At 43.4% G+C, this 22,811-nt stretch overlaps 1 protein-coding gene across 1 annotated transcript in view; it reads right to left on the reverse strand.

Annotated features, from left to right (window-relative positions):
• iqgap1 (IQ motif containing GTPase activating protein 1) overlaps positions 1-22,537 on the reverse strand; it is a 43,868-nt gene extending 21,331 nt beyond the window's left edge. Inside the window, exons 1-5 of the mRNA XM_041962770.1 lie at positions 22,383-22,537; positions 20,987-21,089; positions 2,641-2,797; positions 2,415-2,492; positions 642-718 (exon numbers count right to left, since the gene is read on the reverse strand). Coding sequence (XP_041818704.1) covers positions 642-718; positions 2,415-2,492; positions 2,641-2,797; positions 20,987-21,089; positions 22,383-22,428 — 461 coding nt within the window. The 5' untranslated portion in view covers positions 22,429-22,537. The remainder of the gene's footprint in view (positions 1-641; positions 719-2,414; positions 2,493-2,640; positions 2,798-20,986; positions 21,090-22,382) is intronic.
• Positions 22,538-22,811: the final 274 nt, after the last annotated feature.

Genomic DNA, 22,811 nt, shown 5'->3' on the forward strand with positions numbered 1-22,811 from the left:
TATGCTCCATACCTCACACCTCCGAATGCCTCTCTGCTGCAAAACGGCACCGTTCACCTCGTAAAAATGTCAGACTTGAAGTATGCACAGACCACAGGGAATAAACAGCTTGTCAATCCACTGAATGAGGAATTCATTATATAATATGATTCATTTAAAACATTGATCCCCAACCCGTGGGTCATTTGGTACTGGGCCGCACAGAAAGAAAAAATAATTTCCATTATTTTGTTTTTTCACATAATTTGGTGGTGCCTGACAGTGCCAGTCTGCAGCCAGGTCCTCTTGACATGATTAAAAAGTGGATTTACGTTCATTATTGTTGTTATTATTATTATTAAAGAGAAAATACCACAGTTTTTAATGCCGATCTTATCATTTTATTTTGTTTTTATCTGCTACACCTTTAGACTGGGCCGTGAAAATACTGTCAGACACAAACTGGGCCATGGTACAGAAAAGGTTAGGGACCACTGATTTAAAACACGCTGTTTGTTGACCCCAACACAGCGTTTTTCAATGGTGTTCAGTTTGTTCAACAGACCAGCAGAGGAATCTGAGCAGCGGTCCGATTGTGATGAACCCACATGCTGTGAGATCAGACACAGACGTACAAAGAGGAGCAGAAACAGAGAGAGTACCTGAGTGCGTGTATGCAGTAGATGCAGCGTGGCATGTTCTTTCGGTCATATATGTCTGTGGTTTCAGGGTAGAAGATCTGAAACGCAGAGGGGACAATGAGTCAGTCAGAGCAGCACTTTCAGCGGGTCCAGGATAGCATGCCAGCGTGTCGCGGCATGTACGCAGGTGTGATTCAAGAGAGGGGTGGGGGTTACACAACGTAAATGTGCATTCACACGTCCTGGCATCATCGTAGTGGTGTAACTGAAATGGAAGTTTTGAAGGCAGTTACTTATATTTTCTGTTGTAGCTGCCAACTGGTGATATTTTGGGCTGATACTCAATTTTTGCCAACATAGTGAGAAGTATTCAGAGTTTCCCCTGAGCTAAAATAATAGGCCACTGTTTACTTCTTTTAGGGCGAGGAGACACTTAAAGGACCATTTCAAAGTATTAACTACAAAATGTTTCTACATCTACTGAACTCCTCTCCAGTGAGCCACTGGCTGCAGTTCATTTCACCTCAGGATGGAAATTAACTTGCACTGACTGGAAACCGTGTTTGAGGTAGATAATCAATCACTATGAACATTGTTTGTTGCCATTTCTTATTTTGTCAAAATTATAATACAGCGACCTGGAAAGCAATTAATTGCTGTGTTTCCGCTGCTCGCCTCGGCCTGGCCCGGCTCGGCTCCCTTTGAGACGCTCTTTTTTGCTTTTCCACTGTCAAAAGTTGTTGATCGTACCTGTTACCTGCTACTTTTTCACCAAGTGAGTTGAGCCAATACTAAACAGCGGAGTGAAAACACTGCAGACCACTGAGCATGTACTACGGCCACAAACTGTGACCTCATTTTTTTTTTTATTCGCTCAACCCAGACTCAGTGCAGATGTTCCTCTGTTTGATTTCTGATGAAAGGATCATGAAAGGAAAGGACTTCCTCCACTGTTCCTGTGTGTTTGAGTCATGTTAAAGGTGAGTTCGACCCGGCGAAGCCACGACAATCAGCTCAGCACCGCTGATATATAAGATCATCTTAAGATATCAAAATAAAATACATAATATGACTATATCTTAGTCAAGGCACTAGATCAGCTGAGAATCCTGCCTACATCGAGGGGGTACCAGCTGCAGTGGAAAACGAAATCAAGAAAAGCATCTGGGATGCTGACGAGGAAGGGATCTGGACGCAAACACTGCAAAAAACTCCAGCATCCAAGGTTTCTGAGCAGCAACCTTTATATCAAAGTAAATGACCAAAAGCTTTTCTCATGTCTTACTTAAATCTAAAATAATGACGTTTTCTCGATTGCGCTCCAAAGGAAGAGTCTGAAAAATAAAACGTAATCTCAGCTACATTCCTGTGTGACAGTAATTTACTGCATCTCAAGCAAAATCAGCAAGTCTCTGCAAGTTCATTTTCAAACTGTGTTGAAATAAACTGCTACTAACTGATGCCCTGAAGGTAGCAAGCCAATCTACGAACAAATAGAATTCAATAAACTCGGTATAACTCGTATATTTGCAGTTATTGATCAAAATCGTGCAAAACTGTCATGGTCCTTCAGTGCAGGGAGACCTGTAGCACCAGTGTTTAGTAGCTAAAATTAATTAACTTAAAAGAACAATTGAAAAAAAAATGAATGAACAAATACAAAAATCTCGAGGAAAAATATTTGTAAAGAAAAATCTTTCATTTGTGACTCTAATTCCACTTATAGGCTCATTTGCATGCTACAGATACTGTAGTATTGGTGTATGTACACAGGTGCATGCGAGCCACGCTCACCTTTGGCAGTCCCTTCTCTGACATGGCGTTGAGCCACTGGATGACATTGTCTGTGTGTCTGAAATGGAGACCCGTCGCCTGTCAGAGAGAAACCAAATGTCAGAAGACGGGAAACGTGCTGTTCAGGCCGAACTCAAAGGTTCAAATCCGACAACAAACTGCGAGGCCCCGTTCAACCAACCAGCGTTGTATCTTTCCCTGACGTATAAACACAGAATGCTTTCACCTTGTAGCGTGTCTGCTCGCGGTCGTAGATCTTCTTGAGAGAGACGGTTCGCGGGGCGAAGAAGTTGCCCAGCTTGGCCAGGTAGACGCCGTTCCTCAGGCCCTCCTCCAGCTCTGTGGTGGGAGGCAACTCCTCGTCCAGACAGGCCTCCATCCATCTGCGAAGAAGGCACAGCAGACGCACATCACATATCACAGTGAACATGAGGAGGAAACATGCATTCATATTGAAATCATAGCTGCTTCCCTACAGATGATACAATACAGATTCATTTTTTATAGAAGCCACAAGACATCCAGACTTCAGGGGGATTTTATTTCAACAAGGGTGTCCTGGCACTTGAAAACAAAAAGCATTGTTCAATGAATGTCGACTCAAAGACACATTTAAAAAAAAAAGACTCATTCACACAGGCGCAGAGTGTACGAAACTGAAACTGAAAACGCTGTTTTGATTTGTTTGAATTTCAGTTACATCCGGAGCAAAGCACGTCCAGCTGTGCTCAGGTTAAATAAAACCGTCGCTTTCCATTTAAAGTGATTTGGTCGAACAGCAGATCAATGGCGTCTGTAGCCTCCACCAGGCAACTGTTTGAATCGTAGCTGCTGTGGTGATGCTGTGACTTTCTCTCTAGCTTCGCCAGCAGGTCAAAACTTCTGCTTCCAACACACAGAATGCCTCTAAAACCAACATCCAAATTCCTCTTAGCCTCAGCTGTGCTTTGAGACTAATGCTAGTATGCTAAATGTCAACATATCATGTATGCATAGCGTTAGCGGGTGCAGCTGAGGCTGACAAACTGATGACAGCTAACCAGGTCAGACAATGTCGAGCTGAGCCTGACAAGCTGAGCCTAAGATGAGAGAAGATGCACAGTCTTCAGGTGAGAGACATTTTTGATCTGTTGCCAAGCAACAATGTGATGCTTTTGGCCCCACTCAGGGTCTGAGAAGACATTCGCGGGTACCAGTAATCCTCTCCGACACATGTAGCTGCAGCAGCATCACTTTTTTCTCAAACTGTGTGACTATAAAACAGAAAAACACAAATATGATGCTACTGTAGTTGCTAAAAGCTTTGTGTGATTAGACACCCTGTATAATGGCTATAACAGACGATGCTCATGTATGTTAATACAGCTTCGGTCTGGTGATATATCTGTAGTTTTTTTAAGCTTATAACATTTTTACCACAATTACTTCACCATGTGTTAAATATTAAGTTACTTAATCACACTCACATTCCACTGATCAACGGACTGATTCATCTGTTATTGCAGCACACAAGGAGGAAAAGGGAGGACCAGCACTCATTGTGTTTGAGAAGAAAATGATGTGTCATTGAGTTCAACCTCACGGTGAAAGGATGCCAGTACAGAGGTAGAATTAGCTCTCACAGGTACGGACTGTGCTGTACAGCACCACTCGCCTCCATGTTCCTCCATAAAACACAGCACCATCTCATGAATTAGAAAAAACTGGTCTGGCTGAAGCAGAACCTCCAGGACAGCAAACACCTAACGTGGCCTGTAGCAGCCTCCCCTCCTGAACACCAGGTTCCCAGCATTCCTCGTGTGACATTTCGTTTCTTTGAGGTCATATTGTGAAGTCACATTCCTGCTGTGTGGCCGTGTCGGCTCTGGGCCACAGAGGAGACATGCTGAGCTCTCATACTGGGACGGGCCTGGTGGACTGGATTCCACCACCTCATGTCATCAACGTCCTGTCACTACGGACGAAGCCAGTCCACTTCTGTCCCTTAACTTAAACACAGCAAGACATAAATCATCCTGGTATTTCCTTCGCTGTTAGATACCGATCTGTTAGGGAGGGGGTTCAGCTTTCTTCGTAAGTGATCCCACTTTGATGCAGCTACATACTTCAACAACTTGTTAGTGGAGATGTCATGTCTGTTCACTGTCACTCCCCAATCCAGGCATGTGGGTGCATTCAGGTCTATTTACTGCTGCTTTGGATGTGAAAACCGTTGTTATCTGTGGTGGATTTCTCCCTGTGTGGAAAAGCTGACATTTACTTTAGAAGTTATCAGATTCTGTGAGTTGACTCCACTCTGAATGTTAAGGTGGTTTTTCCTTGAATACATGAGATGACATCAAGGTTATATCCAGCTACATTCACTGAGCAACAATTATTTCAACAACTGGGTCAGATGTCACTGCAAAAGAGGAGTTTTCCTCAGTAAGGGACTTCATGTGAAAAGTGCAACTTTCCTTCGTTATCACACTTTATTTACATCACATGTGACACATCGTATTTGATATTATTATGAGGACATTTCTTTTAATCTAATCCTGACCTTTTTCACTTATTTCACTGTGTGTAATGCTGCTGCTGCACTGCAATTTCCCAGCTTGGGATAAATAAAGTATATCTATCTGTCTATCTGTCTTTATCAACTTTAAAATGTATGACTGACTTTACTGTAGCTGCTTTTCCCACCTCAAAGCAACACGTTTATTTCACGTTTATTTAAGTTTCTTCACCGTTTCCTCCCCATTGACCGTAGTGTCTGCCCTGCTTTATTAAGGCCTCCAAACATTAGCAGTGATTATGAAAACCTTGAGTTTATCGCTGGCTGTGAGGAATGTCACAGTGTGAGGGCAGACGGAGTGAGGTCAAACATGGCCTTCTGCAGAAGGCAAACAGCCTCTGGCTTTTCATCTGCCAAGAAAACACTCCCACTCCTCTGTAACTAAGGTCTTTGTCAAGCAGCAACAAGGTGAACTGTATCCTGAGGAAGATGAAAAGACTGCCTTCCTCCTACACACACACCCCCCTTAAACACACACATTTGCATTACTAGAGCTGTGAGGCCCTCCACTGTCTGTAAACGAATCTTAACACCACACCAGAGTCCTCTTCCTGCCTCATTTTCAGGGATTTTCCTAACTTTTAAATTCTTGTGAAGACATTTGGTCCTCACACAGATACACTCACAACCGCACAGGCCAGCTAACCACCAGCTGAAACAACTTCCCTCCCAGGAAGTCGTGACATGGGGTCTTCAGACAGGCCCGCTATTGAGGGCGAGGTGACCGACCCGTGGTGCAAGGCCTGGGCCTGCCAGCCAGGAACAAGCCCCTCCTTTCACTCCACGCTGGGGCAGTGAAAGGCTCCATAAAGACTGCTAACTAATGGCTCTTTTATCAGGGCTACACCCTTTCCAGGCTAGCACAAACACAGACACACCCTCCACTTAACCAGTGAGGACGCTAGCTAGAGCTGAGACTGACGAATGTCAACAGCTGGATTCCAACAACAGCGGACAGCAGCCAAAATAAATGTCAACTTGTGATTATGACACAAACAGGCATGTCTATGATTTAAAAAAAAAAAAGAATGAAAAAGCCACAAATATGAGAGGGTTGTCTGGAATCTCCAGAATTACTCCGGCTAAACAAATAGCACGTCAGATGAGAGGTATGAAGGTGTAAGAGCATCCCCTGCCACAAGCTGTCTGAAGGCTAAAGCTACATTAACGTCATACCGTACAGATCAGAGCTAAAGTGCAGCTGAGTGGAACAAATGTTCACGTCACCCTGCAGTTGTCATTGTAAGTTGGGGATATCGGAAACTTCTCATAGATGCAAAATCTCCCAGCTTATAAAAAAAAACTACAGGTGAACCAGAAAATGGCTGCAACCATCCAAATCCTACACTAACTAATTAAAAAAGTCAAACTAGCCAAGTACAAAGCTATGAATCTTTTGGTTTCATTCGTTAATAAACCACTACAAATACACAGAATTGTACATTTAGATTTTAATTACAGTTTTATCTGGTGTGACTGCAATCCTGTCTGAAAGGCAGCCTATAACAATGAGGGAACACTGGGTACATGAAGTGCAGCCACAAAAACGAGCCTGCCACACAATATCTTTATTATATAACATATATATATATTACTATTAGTCAACAAAGACAATTCATTTTACAAATATTACAAACTCAAAACTCATTGTTAGCTTACAAACCCTGGTGCTAAGAAGTTAAGCATAACTGTAAGCAGGCTAAAAAGTAGCAAAACTAGCTAGCTAGCATAGTTACACTCGCAATGCTAGCATCAGAGTATTGGAAATGATTCACTGTAGAGTCACTTCTTTGTCAGCAGGCGTTGAGTACATTTCCTCATGAATCACCACAGACATGATGCTGTTTACATGCTCCAGCACATCTCTTCATAGTGTGCAACTCCAACAAATCATACGCAGCTAGCATCGCTACCCTACAGCAAAGCTATGGTGGTTAGCTAGTGGCCACTGTAGCTAGCATAACCATCCGATGTACACTGCAAACACGTTTATATTCATACCTTAGAGGATAATTCTAAATAAGAGCCGTAATTCAGCATAACATCAGACCAGAAATATGCACAGGCAAATGGGAAAAGATGTATTCTGACAACCATTACTGAAACTCAATATAAAAAAAACTCCTGCAAAATGGCTGCAAAGCAAACATCCCCAGCAGTTAACACACAACATTATTAATTATTAATTCTATTTATGCTTTGCTCTAAGTTAGATTTATGTTTATCTTGTGTGACTGCAGTGCTAATAGGGGCAATAGGGGAATGTTTCAGAAGACTTCTGGTGAATTATACTGTCCATCCACATTAAACAAAGTTTTGCAATGATGATTGTAATGTGGAGATTTCTGTTACCTCCTGTCACTGGATCAATAAGCCATCTTGGTTATAAGGTCCAACATTTTTTGACAGAAATCAAACAGCACTACAATACAGGAAGACATGGAAACATAGAGAATCATTATCTCCTCCCTCCGGAGATCCTGCAGGCAGGCAGGAAGCTGAAGTCAGTGCTGAGGTCAGAGGTCAGTCTCATAGGAAGAGGTCTGCTACTGACCGTTGTCTCTCCAGGAAAGCACACAGACACCTCGGCAGCAGGCCGCCTCCGGCTGCAGTCGAGGTACATCCTCTGTTCTCCTGCACGAGTTAAATATACTCGGCCACTGCAGCTCCTCCTGCAGCATGGCTGTGCTGAGGAGACGGCATGGACTTTCAGTCTGCAGGGGGTCTGTTAATGACGATTAGCACATGAAAAAAACTTTGGCTTGGACTGGATTTCAGTTACATACTTCCCCTTTCCCAGGTTTCACTCACAGCCAAAGGCACAGTGCTTCGGCTGCAGTTAATGTTTAATAAGAGCAGGGCAATATTCAGCTTGTACTAACAGACCACAGGCCTTGTTGTCATGCTAAGAGGCACTGCTCTCCTGTCCCTCTCTGGGAGCGGCCTAATCGGTTTCTTTGCCTCATTGTTTAGAAAAACTGGGTCAGAGCAATAAAGAGACAATGATAATTTGCATCTACCGTTCCGCTAGCTGATAGGACTGATAGCATGCAGGATATTTGAGCGGCATTTTAATGCTTAGACTGAGCTGAAAATTTATTGAGCTGCAGATCAAAAGATGTCTAGACTAGATCTAAAACTGCCTAAATGTGGTTGAAATTATGTTGTTTCAGCAGCATTTAATTAATAAATGTCGATATGTAGAAAGTCCTTCATAATTAAATGTACTAGTATCAACCTGAAAATGAACAGAACCACGCTAACGGGGAAGCAATGCTCTGAAGCTGGAAACTGTCAAGTCAGCATCTTCTGATCAGACGATCTCAACCACATGAAGTGCATAATTGGCCATGGCACAACTGGAATTACACCCAGACTTCTGCTCAGTCATGTAGTTTATTTAGGCATCAGCACACAGTTTGATGTCATTGTGTTTTCTGACTTTACCATCAGAAGCATCACAGAAACCAGATGGAAGTTGGTGTTTCCCAAACAGTGAGCCGAGGCATCGAAAACAAACCCACCGAACATCCTGCTGACTACAGAAAAAGCTCTCGTAAACTCTCACTGTGCACAAGAGGTTACGGAGAAACACAGAAAAGCTTTAATTGACTTTAATTAACTATAACCGCTGACATGAGGCAGCTGTAGGAGGGCGGAGGTTACTTCTTAGCATTGTGTTGGCAATCTCCACACTTCCTGTTGCTGTTTCACAATAAAAACCTTGCAGCAAAAGGAACCAATTATGTGTTTTACTGTGATGGAGCTTCAGGAAATGTTGTGTTAAAGTGACTGGAAGCAGATAATTATTGATGAGTTAAAGTGCTGAAACAATTAGTTGATTAGCTGAATTGTTGTTACAAAAACGGGAGGATTTTCTCCCACAGCCCAGGGTGAACGTGTCACCCTGTTCTGACTACTAAATTTAACCCCTTGACCTCTGAATTTATTTAGAATTATATTAAAAAATTAATACTTTGTGTTTTTGCTTTCATATTGATCCTAAATTAAGAGGAGTTTGTTAATTTTTCTGTAGCACATACAATAGATATACATTTAGGTGGGTTCACCAACTAGAACAGGGTCCAAACAAACAGTATATGTCCACTTTTTTCAATGCTTAAATGCAGTAAAAACATATTTTCGTGCTTTTCAGTGCTTGCAAAAGGTTCCTAGGTGTGTGTTGAATATGCACAAACTGGCATTAGAGGAATGCATATGCGATTGGGCTGCAATGTGGATTAAAGCAGTATGATGCGAATTCGCGACAATAAAGGGTTAAAAAAACTAATCAACATATTGATCAATAATGTAAATAAATGCCACTTCCAGCCCTTATTAATTTGAATTTAACCATGGCTGAAGGTCGGACTGATCCACATGTGGCTGTCTTCCTGTCAGAGACCAGTTTTACATGATGAACTGTCAGCTGAGCAGCCTTAAACCTTAAAGCAAGGCTTAGGCAAACGCATGTACCCCACCCACCACTTAAGCTTAGAGTTAAGCCGAGGAAAACCCCTGATGTGCATATAAACGATCTCAATGATGCAATTTGACCAGAAAGACATAAAACAGGCTTTACAAGGCCAAGCACAGACAACAGAGGGACTGAGGTGTGATGGAAAAGGTTGAGTGACGACAACGCTGCTGCAATATGAACAATGAGCCCGTACTTTTCAATAACGTTCTGGTCTATATTGTCTCCAGAGCTAAAAATACATTTACGTCTGAGGAGGAAAGAGAAGGAAGTGCAGTTTGTTTAGAGAATAGCTAGACAGGCAGATAACGTGTGGGAAAGCTTATCCCCATCGGCACAGTGTCGAGGCGCAGATACGACTAACACACATACCTCCCTGTCATCCTCTATCTCGCTAACTCTCCACCTCTTCCATTGTGTTGATGAGCTGCAGTCTGATTAGTTTCAAGACAAGCTTGTGCGTTCAACCGTGGAGAAAACATCTGAAATCCTGGGAATCAACAAGCCACAACCCTGCAGCCGGAAACCAAAACCTCGAGCGAGAGCAGAGCTTCGTCAACACGGCGCTGTTTCAAAAGGGACGAAGCACAAAGGAACGGGCGGAAGAAAACGAGGAGAAAAACGACAAGCGGGAGCACACAGAAAAAGATGAGCGAGAGCCAAGTTGTCCATTACATGCTTTGCTGCAACGCTGGAATCCGCGCACCAAGTGACCTCGTCCTCCCGGCACTCAAACAACCTGATGGCAGCTGGGCCGACGCCGTGTGAAACCCAAGCTCGGCGCGCTAACGTGCAGGAGATAAACAACCACGTTGAATTCATCCTGCAGCAGATTTCCCAGCTTGTGACTCTGACCTCTGTGTGCATGTTTGGTGAAAAGCTGAGGACAACAACATGAACTCACGTGTGTCCTCTTACATGTGCGTCACAGACAATAAGAATCAATGTTAATTAGTGCTGAACAATTCACTGATTACTAATCAGCTGACTGAAAGAAAGCCATTCAACGAGCACTTTGCTAATCAATTAAAAGCTGAAATCAGTCAGACCCTCACAGGAGAAAACTGTAAGATAATTAGCAGGACACAATTAAAACACACACACAAACTAACTTAATCAAAACTTTGTGTTTTTCTTTTTAATTACTGAATGACGTTACCTCTTCAAACCAGAGGAAAAAGTCACACATTCTGTGTTTTATAGGTGGAAAACTTTGGCAAATTTGAGGATTTGCTGATTTTGTCTGATTTATTTGGCTTAAACTGAATATTTTGTGATAAATTTTGGACTGTTGGTCAAATTAAAACAACAAAAACAAAAAGATGCGACACAAGTTCAGTGTGAGACATTTATTTTCTGTTACGCCTGTGGCTCGTGTTTTCCTCATGAAAGAAATGTTAAAATGAACGTTAAAGCTGTTTTAATTTTCATAATAAATGTAACACATCATGTGTTTGTATGTTAGCTCTTGCTCTAGTTTCCAGTCGGTTTACTTTCCTCTAATGAAAGCACAGGCTGTGACCTTTGACCCACTGTGGAGCCGGGAGCCTCCGTCTGAGGACGATTATCCGTCGCATCTGACCTGCGGCGCTACAGCCGTTACCGTCCCCAGCTGAGGTCATCTGAGTGCAGATCCCAGCTGAGGCCTGACATGCAACATTGAAATAACAGAAGACCCCGCAGGCCTGAGGTGATCGCGGCGGGGCGGCCGACAGCCCGTCAGATGAAACTGCAGCATCAGCGTCGGACTGGCTTCATCACCGTGAAGGATTCAGAGAGCGTTGCCGGGCTGTGACGAATATCCAAACCAGAAGAGAAACTTGTTGTTTCAGGTTTCACAGGTGAGAGGCTGCGGAGGAGGGGCGGGACCGGGACGCTTCCTGCAGGGCTTTTATGGAGCGCTGATCCCTCTCTCTTTTCATTCCCACATTCTCGAGCGCCGGCTGCCAGACTGTGTGACTCAGGCCTGTTTTCTCCGAGGCCTCAGAGCCTCAGCAGGTGACACTTAGACAGCAACCAGCACTCACGCGTTCGGGAGCGTCGACGTGGACGTCAGCAGGCACGTTCAAAGCCAAATAATGTTGATTTAAACAGATAGTGCAGCCTTTCTACATTAGCACCTTGTTAGTGTTTGTGGCTGTGCTGTTTCCTGTCAGCGTGAACAAGAATCAGACCTTCATTCAACTTATTCCACACAGCTCGGAGGACGACTACATCTGCCTGCTGTCCAACACTTAACGATCCCAATGAACTGTCATCAAATGTGGCAGACAATCGAGGTCAACAGGGAACAAATCCTTATGATGTTATGACACCCTGACCTTTCGTCTAGCGCCACCAACTGGTCAAATCACTTGTTCGACACTACATACTATACAGTCAACTTCTGATTTTCTTATTTTGTATTATTTTCCATTGCATTTCCTATTGCTGTTTTTATTGATGCTGCCAGTAACACCGACTTTCCCCAATAAAACTGATCTTATCTTATCTTCCCTTCGTGATATGATGCTTTTAAAACTAACAAACAAGTCCTTGTACTTTGAGCTCAATGCTAGCATGTTAGCCTGCTAATCGTTAGCATGCCAACATGCTAACATTAAAGTGTCAAAATGTTAACAGATAGCATGCTGCTATGCTAATATTAAAACTAAGCTCAAGACTGACCTGGTTTAGTATTTATTTACAATCTTTGACAGATCTTCCAATATTTCTTTTTAATTTTTTATGCTTCATGATCCAAACTGTCGCTGATTAAGAAGATAAATAAAATAAAAACTAAATTTGACAAAACTTTTTTTTTTTTCTGTTGTTTACAGGGAGCCAGAGGTCAGGACAGCCAATCAGGAGCAGTCACCTGGGGGCAGATCTTATCGCTATGACAAGCTTTGAACACATCACTCTGCTGCCATTGTTCTCACAACAACACAATGTTGGGATCTGACATTACATAATATTTATTGCAGCAGCGGCTACACACAACAGTGTTTGGAAACTGTTTAAAAACAGGAAATTACAGGCGAATGGCCAAAGCTTCAGGAGGAACTGGGCCGGTCTTTCGGTGAAGTGTGAGTCTGAGAAGATGGAGCTTCTGTAAAGCTTTAAGGTGATGTAGCAAGACCCTCAGCTCGGGGGTTTGACACCGTAAAAACTGCTGCGATCCAACCTAAACAAGCTTTTATTTCAAAATGATAAAATCAGCCTTTTACTACTGTTTGTGTCTATCTGACCCCCCCCCCCCCACACACACACACACACACACAGCCACAATGCATAAAGTGAGTAATCGCCTTTTAAAATGTATATTTCACAACATTTTTAGCACAAAGTTTGCAAAGCGACAGCGAATACTTCAGGGAGACAGCCTCTTAAGGTGGGTGTCAGATAAGATGGGAGGCAAGGATGGAGGAGTGTAATCAGCACTGATACGACAACGCTCGAGTCTGCACGGTGGATTAAAGATAAAACAGAGATTATCTCTGTTTACCGTGATGGATTATCTCATTCTGTCAGTCGTCTTTTTTCCGCAAACAGCTTCTCTTGAGGGAAGATTAAAATAAAGAGATGCTGCACAATCCAGCAGGCTTCCACACTTGATGAAAGTAATGATGGGAGTTTAACAATGAACATTGTCGCCCCAAATGACACCAGTGCAGGGAAACAGTAAACGTCACCAGGAATTTAATAAATAGAAGTTACCCCTGCATCTTTTCCTGCATTAGGTTCTGTAAAAGAAATAAAAGAAAAGTTCCTGTGGGTGCATCTGTGATCGACTGCAGTTTTCCTGCGTCTGACTCCGGCCGGCAGAGACGGCTGCAGCAGAAAAGCCGATCCAGCTTTAATACAGTTACAAGAGCCTGTCGAGGGCTGCACCGCAGTATTTAACTGTGGCAGCAGCATGGTAGACTTAATGAGGTTCGGAGAAGCTGTTTCTGTTTTAGGACGTACAACAGTCTCCAATACTCAAACACATGTGTTAAAATCTGGTGTCCCTGCAGGTGTTTTTACAGGAGAGTGTGATGATAATTCCCATAATAATAATCTATCCAGTCTGATCTTAAGGCAAGTGTTTCAATGCATTTTGGAAAAAAAAAACAAGAAAATAAATCAAGAAATTCTAAAATTTTTCCAGCCCGGGGTAAAAAACAAAACAGGAACAACATGTTACCAAACTGTCAACTGTCAATGATGTAACCCAATAAAATACCACTGTGATATTCGTGTCTTTCTCTTGTCGGAGTGAATACTGATGATTCTTTAGCGTCAGTTACCTTTCACAACGCTTCAAAACCTCTTCAAAAAGAGGATTTCTGCAATTAAGCCATTTGTCGTCTTTCACTCAAAGCTCATATCCTTGCTGTCGGACCTGCCTGTAACTCACGCACACACACACACACACACACACACTTTTCCTATGACCTCAGCTGAAAGGACTGGTTAAACCACAGCAAGGAAAAAAAAAAACTCTGCATCATCGGCATAAAGCACGGAGTCAATAAAACCGCAGCGTCAGTAACAGTGAGGAGGAAGCCTGCCAACCAACAGGTAAACTCACTCACTCCTACACGGCTGCACTACCTGAAACTGTCATGTACACACCTTAGCCCCTTATGCAAATTAACTGGTTACTTTTGATGACAGTCATGATCTTTGGCTCAACTCTTTGCAGTTCATCATCGTCATAACGTCACAGCAAAAATGAAGCTAACGCGGAAGTGCCAAAAACTGCAGTTCCTCGAATGGCCACTTGAGGCTGCTCCAAAAGCGAGTCAATTCCCATAGACTCCCATTTTAAAACCTCCAGGAGATATAAGGAATTTTTGGTCTCCGTTCATGACAATGATACAGACGTGAATTTTTATACTCACTCATTTAAATTATATCAACCATCCATGCTCCACCCCTTTGCTAATTTTTGGATAAGGCAGGAGTTTGGTAGAGTGACAGCTGGAGTCACTGACGCTGAGCTCCACAACGTCTCTTCAGAAACCTGTGGGTGGCGTCATGGAGACGACGTGCATGTTTTATACACAATACAGCCATAATAAGTGATAGTGAACCAAATATACAAAGGCTAACCTCACCTAATCTCACCTTGTTACTGTGCTATTTTGTATGCACCGCTGTTACGTAATACTTAACAGTTGTTGTAGCATCATTGGGATCTTAAAACGTTTTATACCGATGGAATAAAGAGGCTTTCTGCTTTAACACCAAACAACTGGATGCTATCCCAAATAACAGAACAAACTAACTTGTATTCCCTTGTTAATCATAACTCTGCTAGACTCTGCTAAACACCTAAAGAAAGCCAAGAGCCAAATCAAGTCAAAGCACAGCATCTCAGATGAGCCTGCACAGGTAACCACAAGGCTACCACACTTGCAACGTGATGGATCAGGTTTGACGTTGAATGCTGGAAGGTAACTGACGCTGCAAAAGAAGTGTTTCCAGTTATTTACCAGTCTGCTCAGCAGCATGCAAACAAGAATTTTAATAAGTATTATGTAAAAGCTAAATGTAAACACCCTGATCTTCACTTTTATTTAGAGTAAACGTTCATAGTCCAACTGTCATCCAGCTTTGCTTAATCTGCACAAATAGTGCTACGGACAGAAAATAGTCCCGCATATCACTCCATCACTCCATAATGAATGAGCTGCATACACAAAATCCATCATAGGGCAGAGCCAGGCTAGCAGCTGGCTACCATTTCCAGCCTTTATGCTAAGCTAAGCTAGCTGGCTGTAGCTTCATAATTACTGCACAGAAATGCGAGTGGGACCAGTCTTTTCATTTAATTCTGGCAAGAAAGAAAATGAACATTTTTCACCCGAAATGTTAAACTATTGCTTTGACAAAACAGGACAGAGAACCTTCCATTACTCTCTGGAAATATGAACGTCTGTTTAACCAGTAAAATTATCTGCCACACGTTGTTTTATAGAGTTTAGGCAGTTATATACCCTTTGATGCTTAAACGAGGCCTCTTTGTGACAGAAAGTGAGCTTTAATTTGCTGCTTTACTTGTTTGTGAAAAGGCAATGACTCAAAAGTGACATGTTTTGAAGTAAGACTATCATTTTAACCTGATCTGTTCCAATCATACAACCCTGGAAATAATTCAGTTTTAAACAGTATTTTGGTACTAAGTCAATACAAAGTTTCAAGCGTTTCAAGAGACAGTTGTGATATATTTGGTTAAAAATGTAAAGTACTTTCAAAACCATTCATTACCAAAAGTGCTTATTTTTTTGTCAGACCCTGAACCTTTCATGAAATGTCATGGCTGTTGGGAACGCTGTCATTTCACAAATTTACACAAAACACTAATTAGACGCCAGCCCAGCTCAGAAGATTTGTGTGTGTGCCGTAAATAGACCTGAATGTGAAGCAGGCTCTCAGAAAAAAAGACACCGCTCTGTAGTTCTTGTCACCACAGGGACCAGTACCACAGACTGGGACCATTGCTGATGAGCAGTGAAGTGAATGAGGAGTATTTGGGGAGTTATGGTAGCAGGAATGGGTGAGAGGAGCTTTCAGCTGACACTCTAACGCTGTGTTGCTTTTATGTTTTTGATGATGTGAAGACGATTTTCCACAATAAAGTTTCTATTCTTTACTGATACAGCTATGAAAACAGAAAAAGACTAAAACTAACAAGATGTTTAGTTTGAATCAAGCCTGAATCGTATCTAACGTTGGGTTGATTTTAGTGAATAAAAACACATGCATGTCATCCAGTTTGTTGCCGCTCGGGTCTGATTTTCAAAGCTGTGGTCATCCCTCCAATCAGTTTGACAACATTTTTAATTTATGCAGCAGTTAATTAGCAAGTGAACTGCAGGGCTTGTGAAAATGCATTGACTTCACTGGAACCAGTGGGTCCAGTAAGGCAGCAACACGAGACACACGAGGTCAAACAATCACACACAGGCTGTAAACAAACCCCCATTTTAAGCTTTTCAGCAGCTGAAACTGAAAGTGATCACACCCGAAAAAAACTTTACAATCCTCCACAGCACAGAATGCTGCTGCAGACAAGCTGAACCAGGAAGTGACTCCACACCAGACAGGCAGGGGGGTCGGTTATCTTTGTCTTTCTTCATCTTCTTCCCCACAAGTTTGTAAAACTGGGGTTCGTCTGCAACCCGTCCCATCGAAATGCAAAAATGAGAATTAATTATCAGAAAAAACACCAAGGTACAACAGTTCAAAATCAACCTGAAATATCAATCTAACTCCACACTACTCGCTCTGCTCCTCCCCCAAAGACAAAACAAACGGTCCTCTTCCATTTTCACTCAGCTGTCACCGTCTGATGGGTGGACCCTGGTTCCACCTGCAGAGCCAAAACCTTTCAGCTACGCCCAACAATAACACCATCGCCTGCTGAAAACATCTGCTGAGTGAGTGATTTACAACCAGTTTGAGATCACTGCACACAGCGAAAGGTGACAGGAAATGAGCAAGAGACGGATGTGGATGAGATGAGGTGACGAGGTCACGACATCCTGACTTTAAAGGTGTCACTTATCATCGGTGAATCCACAGCGAAACCACCTGAAATGGTTTGCTGCACACTGATGTGATGAGGAGGGAACGTCAGGTGGCACCAAGCACAGATCAATAAACACAAGTATCGTTCTGGAAACATGTCCAGCTGCATTCTCAGAGAGACTGAAGCCATGAGCGAAAGAGCGAAAGGGAAAGAAAGAGAGGTGAGGCTCAATTTATTCAAAGGAATGCACAGAATGAACAGCAAAGAAAGAAACAATTTCTGATAATCAATGAGTCACTTATCAACTAAAAATGTGGTGATTCCAGCTTTCTAAATGTGAGAATTTGCTATTTTTCCTGCTTTCTATCTTTGTTAATTAAATATCTTTTGATTTTGGACTGATGATACGACAAAACCAGCAATTAAAGCAGTTAACTGAAGTAATTTAAGAAAAAATGAATCAACAAAGGAACGAGTGATAGACGAGGCTCTACAGCAAAGCTTCCTAAGCAACATCTAGCACACTTCCACTGTTTGAAAAGTCAAAAGAGATGAGCAGGTCACCGAGCATTCAAATATGCCTGATAATGTGCACAGCAGGTTGCTTCAGCCACAGGATGTTCCTGCGTTTGATGGGAACATGAAAATAAGAGTGATAACACATAGTTTGCATCTCTCTGCTTGGACAGAGTGAACTAGTCCATAACGGCCTTCTACGCTTAAACGCACACCTGACAGTCGTACAGAGTCTTACAACAGCGACAGAGCCATAATGCATTCCTGTAGCCATGCCCATGAGGCACACAGGTAGACTCTCCCACCTTGCCGTGCACCTGTCAGAGACATTCCCATCATGCCACACAGCGTCAAAACTGTCTCCCAGCATTCCTCCTCCCACCGTTCCCCTGCAGGCTCAGGTGTTCCCCACGTGGAGCTCGGTCTACCTGAAACTCTGCCTGATGGAAAAACGCCTGCCAGAGATGAGCTGGGACCTCATCAGCCAATCAGGAGGCTCACAGCGTGGAGGTGCAGCTGCAGCAGCAACACAAGCAGACGATTCACAAGACTGCCTTAAGTGTTAATGCTGAATATTCTGTTTTGGGGGATTTGGCAACACCTTTGGTCGGGCTGTGTGATACGACGAAATTCCGTTGTGTCGCAAATCACACTCTTCAGTATTTTTCAGCATTTGGATGAGACTTGTGTTCTTCCACGAGACACATATGCAAGCAGAACATTTGCATGAAGGCGACACAAACAAACATGGAGGTCAGTGAACGTGACGCTGAATGAAGGATTCCCACCAGGTGAGACAAAACCAGCAGCTCGTACCTCAAAGAGGGGCAACTTCTGTCACGCCCACATGGTTTGGACATAAGTCTGACATCAAAAACAAACATACCTGGCAAGGAATTCACTCAAATTACAGACAACGTGCTACATCGAAGTGACCTGTATCAGGAGGTTTTGGTCACATCGCTGTGCTTTAACCTGCAGTGACTAATTAAGTGTGTTTTCATAACAGATCCTCCAGTGTCCTTGGAAACAAATCCTGCATCAATCACAGGGGTTAGCAGCATTTACTCACTCATTCATCTGAGGGACCTGCTGGACGACAAACCACTAACATGGCTTAGCTGTGAGCACATTAAAGGTATAACTAAAAGCATAATCAGGCTGCTGCATATTTTCAAAAAGAAGATACAGTGGCTCATCCTTTGTCTCAAGTATACACTACTGGCTACCCACTTATTAGCTAAAAGGTGCTAACTCAATAGCCCAATAGCTCAATAACACATCGATATCAGCACTGTGCTCGACAGAGATCAAACAGTTCAAGGCATCAAACCGGATGGAGTAAAGAACACGTCTGTTGGACGAGCACATAGAACAACAGTTCCACCCTGACATGCAAATGTCATGGGGGAATCCCTGTCAGAGCGCCTGACACCAGCGATGTCGCGGGTTTAGAAAAGCAGCCGAGTCAACATGACGAACCTCGGAGGAGAATAATGGAAAACCAGCATTACAGAATGAAGCAGACGAGTGACCAGCAGCCAGACGAGAGGGAGACACTTACTGAGACCATCTTTCTGTCGCCTGGAAAAAAAACAAGCTTTTGCTCTTATTTTGGAGAGAACTCCTGATTTCCACTCACAGCGCGAACAAAAAGTTCTGGGACGTTCTCCGAAATTCATGTGGGGGAATGAAGGGGAGCTCAAACTGAGGCAGAAGCATCAGGTGGAGGAAAAATGATTACAGACAAAACGTAAATCACTCCAGGAATTTCCTGAACATCACAGATGTGCGATAATAACGCAGCAGGTGATGAAGGATGGAGTCCTACAACATCTCTGCTTTTTTTTCTTTTTTTTTTTTTTAATCAGAGTGCACAACCTCGCAGCAGCACTCACACCGGAACCTGTTGCTATGACGACTGCGAGTTCCTGTGGCAACGGTGGGAGATACCAAAATCAACAGGGACTGAGTCACTTCCTGTCTCGCACAATGCTTCCTCTTTTGAATCCGCGAGCCTGCAGCGGGGTCGACTCCAGAGTCACGAAAAGCAATCACACACGGCTGTTAAGAAGCTCAGAAAACCACCGACACACACAGATACACGTACGAGTGTGTGTGTGTGTGTGTGTGTGTGTGTGTGTGTGTGTGCGCACGCGCATTGAGCAACAGGCCTCACTACTTCTTCAGAAATTTCAAGTGTCACATGACAGCAGAAGTTAGAGTCTATGTGCTAAATATAAATTTATGTTGTGCCATCATTTTCTCAGCTTCTACATCTGCTTTATAATGAACTCAGCAGATATACTTATCAGCAGTGTCTTTACACAGCATGGGAATGTTCATATCATATTCTCAAATCTCAGAAAATCTCAGACACCTTTCAGGAAATTATCTTTTTTTAGCATCACACTCATGCATTATTTCACTGTGCAGCAGATCTCCTGGACTTGGAAATGTCTAAGGACGGAAATGTTTTTACAAGACCTGAGATTCGGTACCACACAGAACATTTTTATACGAGATCGTTCATTTTATTTACAAAAGAAGTGAAAAGTTGTCAGATGTTAAATGTTGTCTAAACACGCTGCTGTGCAGGGACTTTAAATGTGGAACAACCAATGAACACGATGGATCGGACCAGATGTTCAACCCCAACTTTCCTACGTGACAGTTTCTTACTTTTGATTCTGTGTTACAATCAGCATCAAAAAACAGCACTGAGGTTTGGCAGCAGCCCAAAACAAGAGGTCATCGAATCTTAACACAGAGTAGAATAATAATCCTCCAGCTGAGGCTGGAACCTGAGCAGGGCTTAAATAACCGCCGCTGATCCACTGCACTGAGCTGGACTGTACAAGCACGTTTGTGAGAGATTTTAGTCAATTAACAAAACAGCTGGAGCTGAAGCAGTCGGTCAATCGGCTGTGACTCAGGAGGCAGAGCCGTCGTCCACTAAACCAAAAGGTTGTTGTTTTTGTCCCTGAACTGAACCTAAACCAGCTGCCAACAGCTGTGCCGCCAGTGTGAATGGTTATTGCTCCTGATGCCGCCAGTGTATGAATGTGTGTGTGAATGTGTGAATGCTGGCTTGTGTAGTAAAAAGCTTTGAGTGGTCAGAAAGACTAGAAAAGAGTCATATTCCTAAATAATCAGCAATGATTCTGATCATTGTTCAAACATTTAAGTCATTTTTCAAGCAAAAATGCAAAAAAAATTACTTACTTCTTAACAGTTTATTTCTTTTCTTTCTTTTTTGATAGTGAAACTGATTATCTTTTGGTTTTGGACTCTTTTGAGACAGAAAAACACTACTTGATGAATTCTCTTTGGCTTCTGCAGCCGTAACGACAGCTCCATATTAGTGTCTATGTAATTCTTTGGAAGGACAACATTTGCTAAAATCCACTGAATAAAAGCGAAGCCCGACAGAATCAGAGTCAGTGTCGGCGTCATCGCAGCCCATTAGCAGCCTGCAGAGGTTCAACCAGCTCGCAGGTGAACTGTATTCCAGCTCTTACCTTTTGGCTTCCTCCAGGTGACACAGATACTCGTAGGCCATGTTCTGCTGCCGCCGCTCGTCCATCTCCTCCGCTGTAAGCCGCTCCACGCCGTCCAGGACAGCTGGAGCACAAAACAAACACAGGAATGACTGCAATGACTCAAGGCAGGAAAACTCTGGATTTCATGCTTAATTTACACCAAAAGAACAGAAAGATTAAAGCTGAATGTTGTATTTTTCTTGATATTTTAGTTGATTTATCAACAAACAGCTGCTTGTTAACTTTTTCCCTGGATGCATGAGCAGGGAAACGTTTCCGTCCGGCCCCTCGGCCCCTCCAAAGCTCCCCATGCTGAGGTGTTTTACAAAGGAAACAGGCTCGTTTATTAGTCATCTGTGCAGCCAACACAAGCTCGATGTGGCTCAGGACTGTCGCACTGTATGATGTGGCCGTGCCTTTGTCTGTAAATGTCATGCTTTTTCATACGCTGCAAGCAAAAAACAATGCAGGGAGTTTATGGGGGCTGTTCCCGTGAGATGACACGGAGTGGAGCCCTGCAGCCTGCACAGCAATGTTCCCCAAAGAAGGGTTTTTTTTCCAAATTATGGAGAGGGGGATGGGGACCAGAAGGGCGCGCATTACAAAGAGGCCCCATTTTAGCCTCCTGTCACATCTGAGGTGGGAGAACTGAGCCTGTTTGGGATCACAGGCAACATCAGCAGCAGGTAAATCCTGATTTCAACAAAAACTGAGACCACATGCCACAAAAAAAACTTGAGAAATGTCCTCTCAAGCACCTGCTTGTTTTTACCACTGATACATGAAAAATGAAATACTGGGATCTATCGGCAAAACAAACTACTTCTTGTTTTCCACATTTGCTGGATAAAAGAGGATAAAGCTGTCCTGCTCCATTCAAATAAAACATGGAGGACTGATTCATACATTTGCTCTCAAATGAGTTAGAAGTTCACTGTAGACCATCTATGGGCGGTGGTTGATTTCATGTCTCAAACACTCAAACACAAAGCCTCTGCTGAGTAAACGTTTAATAGTCTGTCCTGTTTCTAACGTGTGGTATGACTACCTGTGTGTAATTACGCAGGCTGTGTAATCAAGTATGAATGCAATGTGGAGAAAGTGGAGTGAACTCTGAGAGCAGGCCTCCCTCCTTCTCCACTCTACATTATTATAAAAACGCGGAAGTCATAATTAGGCAGTAACCACGCTGTCAGAAATAAAAGCCGATCAGACTGAGCGCGCTTCGGACAAACTCAAGCGACTTTTCTGGAGTTTGGGGGCGTTTGCATGAGCAGGAGCGGATCTGTGGTCCGCGGCTGCGTCCCCCGGCGCGGACAGAGGAGAAGCCGCCCGCCTGGCATCTCCAGGTGGGCAGAGAAAAGTCTGAACTTACAGCCATAACGCGGCCGGAGTCCGTCTGTGTCGTCTGAAGTTGACATCCTCTCTGCGCTCCGCGATTCGCTTCAGTAAAAACTTTACGCACAGTCTGGACGCTTCGGATCCAGAACTTTCCAGAGCTAAAAAAAAAAACACTCAGAGCCTAAAACAACCGGGAAGGACCTTTCGGCCCTCTTGTTCCTCCTCTGCACAGTTTGGGCTGAGAGTTTTTCTTCTTCTTCAAACCTCACTGATGTCACTGGGTGTGTTCTTCCTAATCCTGAAGTATGCGTTTCAGGAAACGGAGCTCAGATGCCTCCGGGCGGCCGATGTGCAGGCGCAGCGACCCCTGCTGTCCGCTGCACGCAGGTGTCCAAACTGGGCTCCGGGGACCTCCAGGGGCCCTGAAGCTGGACCTGAAAGCTGAAATATTTTTGCACGGTCG

This window comes from Chelmon rostratus, chromosome 1 (genome assembly GCF_017976325.1).
Source record: "Chelmon rostratus isolate fCheRos1 chromosome 1, fCheRos1.pri, whole genome shotgun sequence".
Classification (NCBI taxonomy): Eukaryota; Metazoa; Chordata; class Actinopteri; order Chaetodontiformes; family Chaetodontidae; genus Chelmon; species Chelmon rostratus.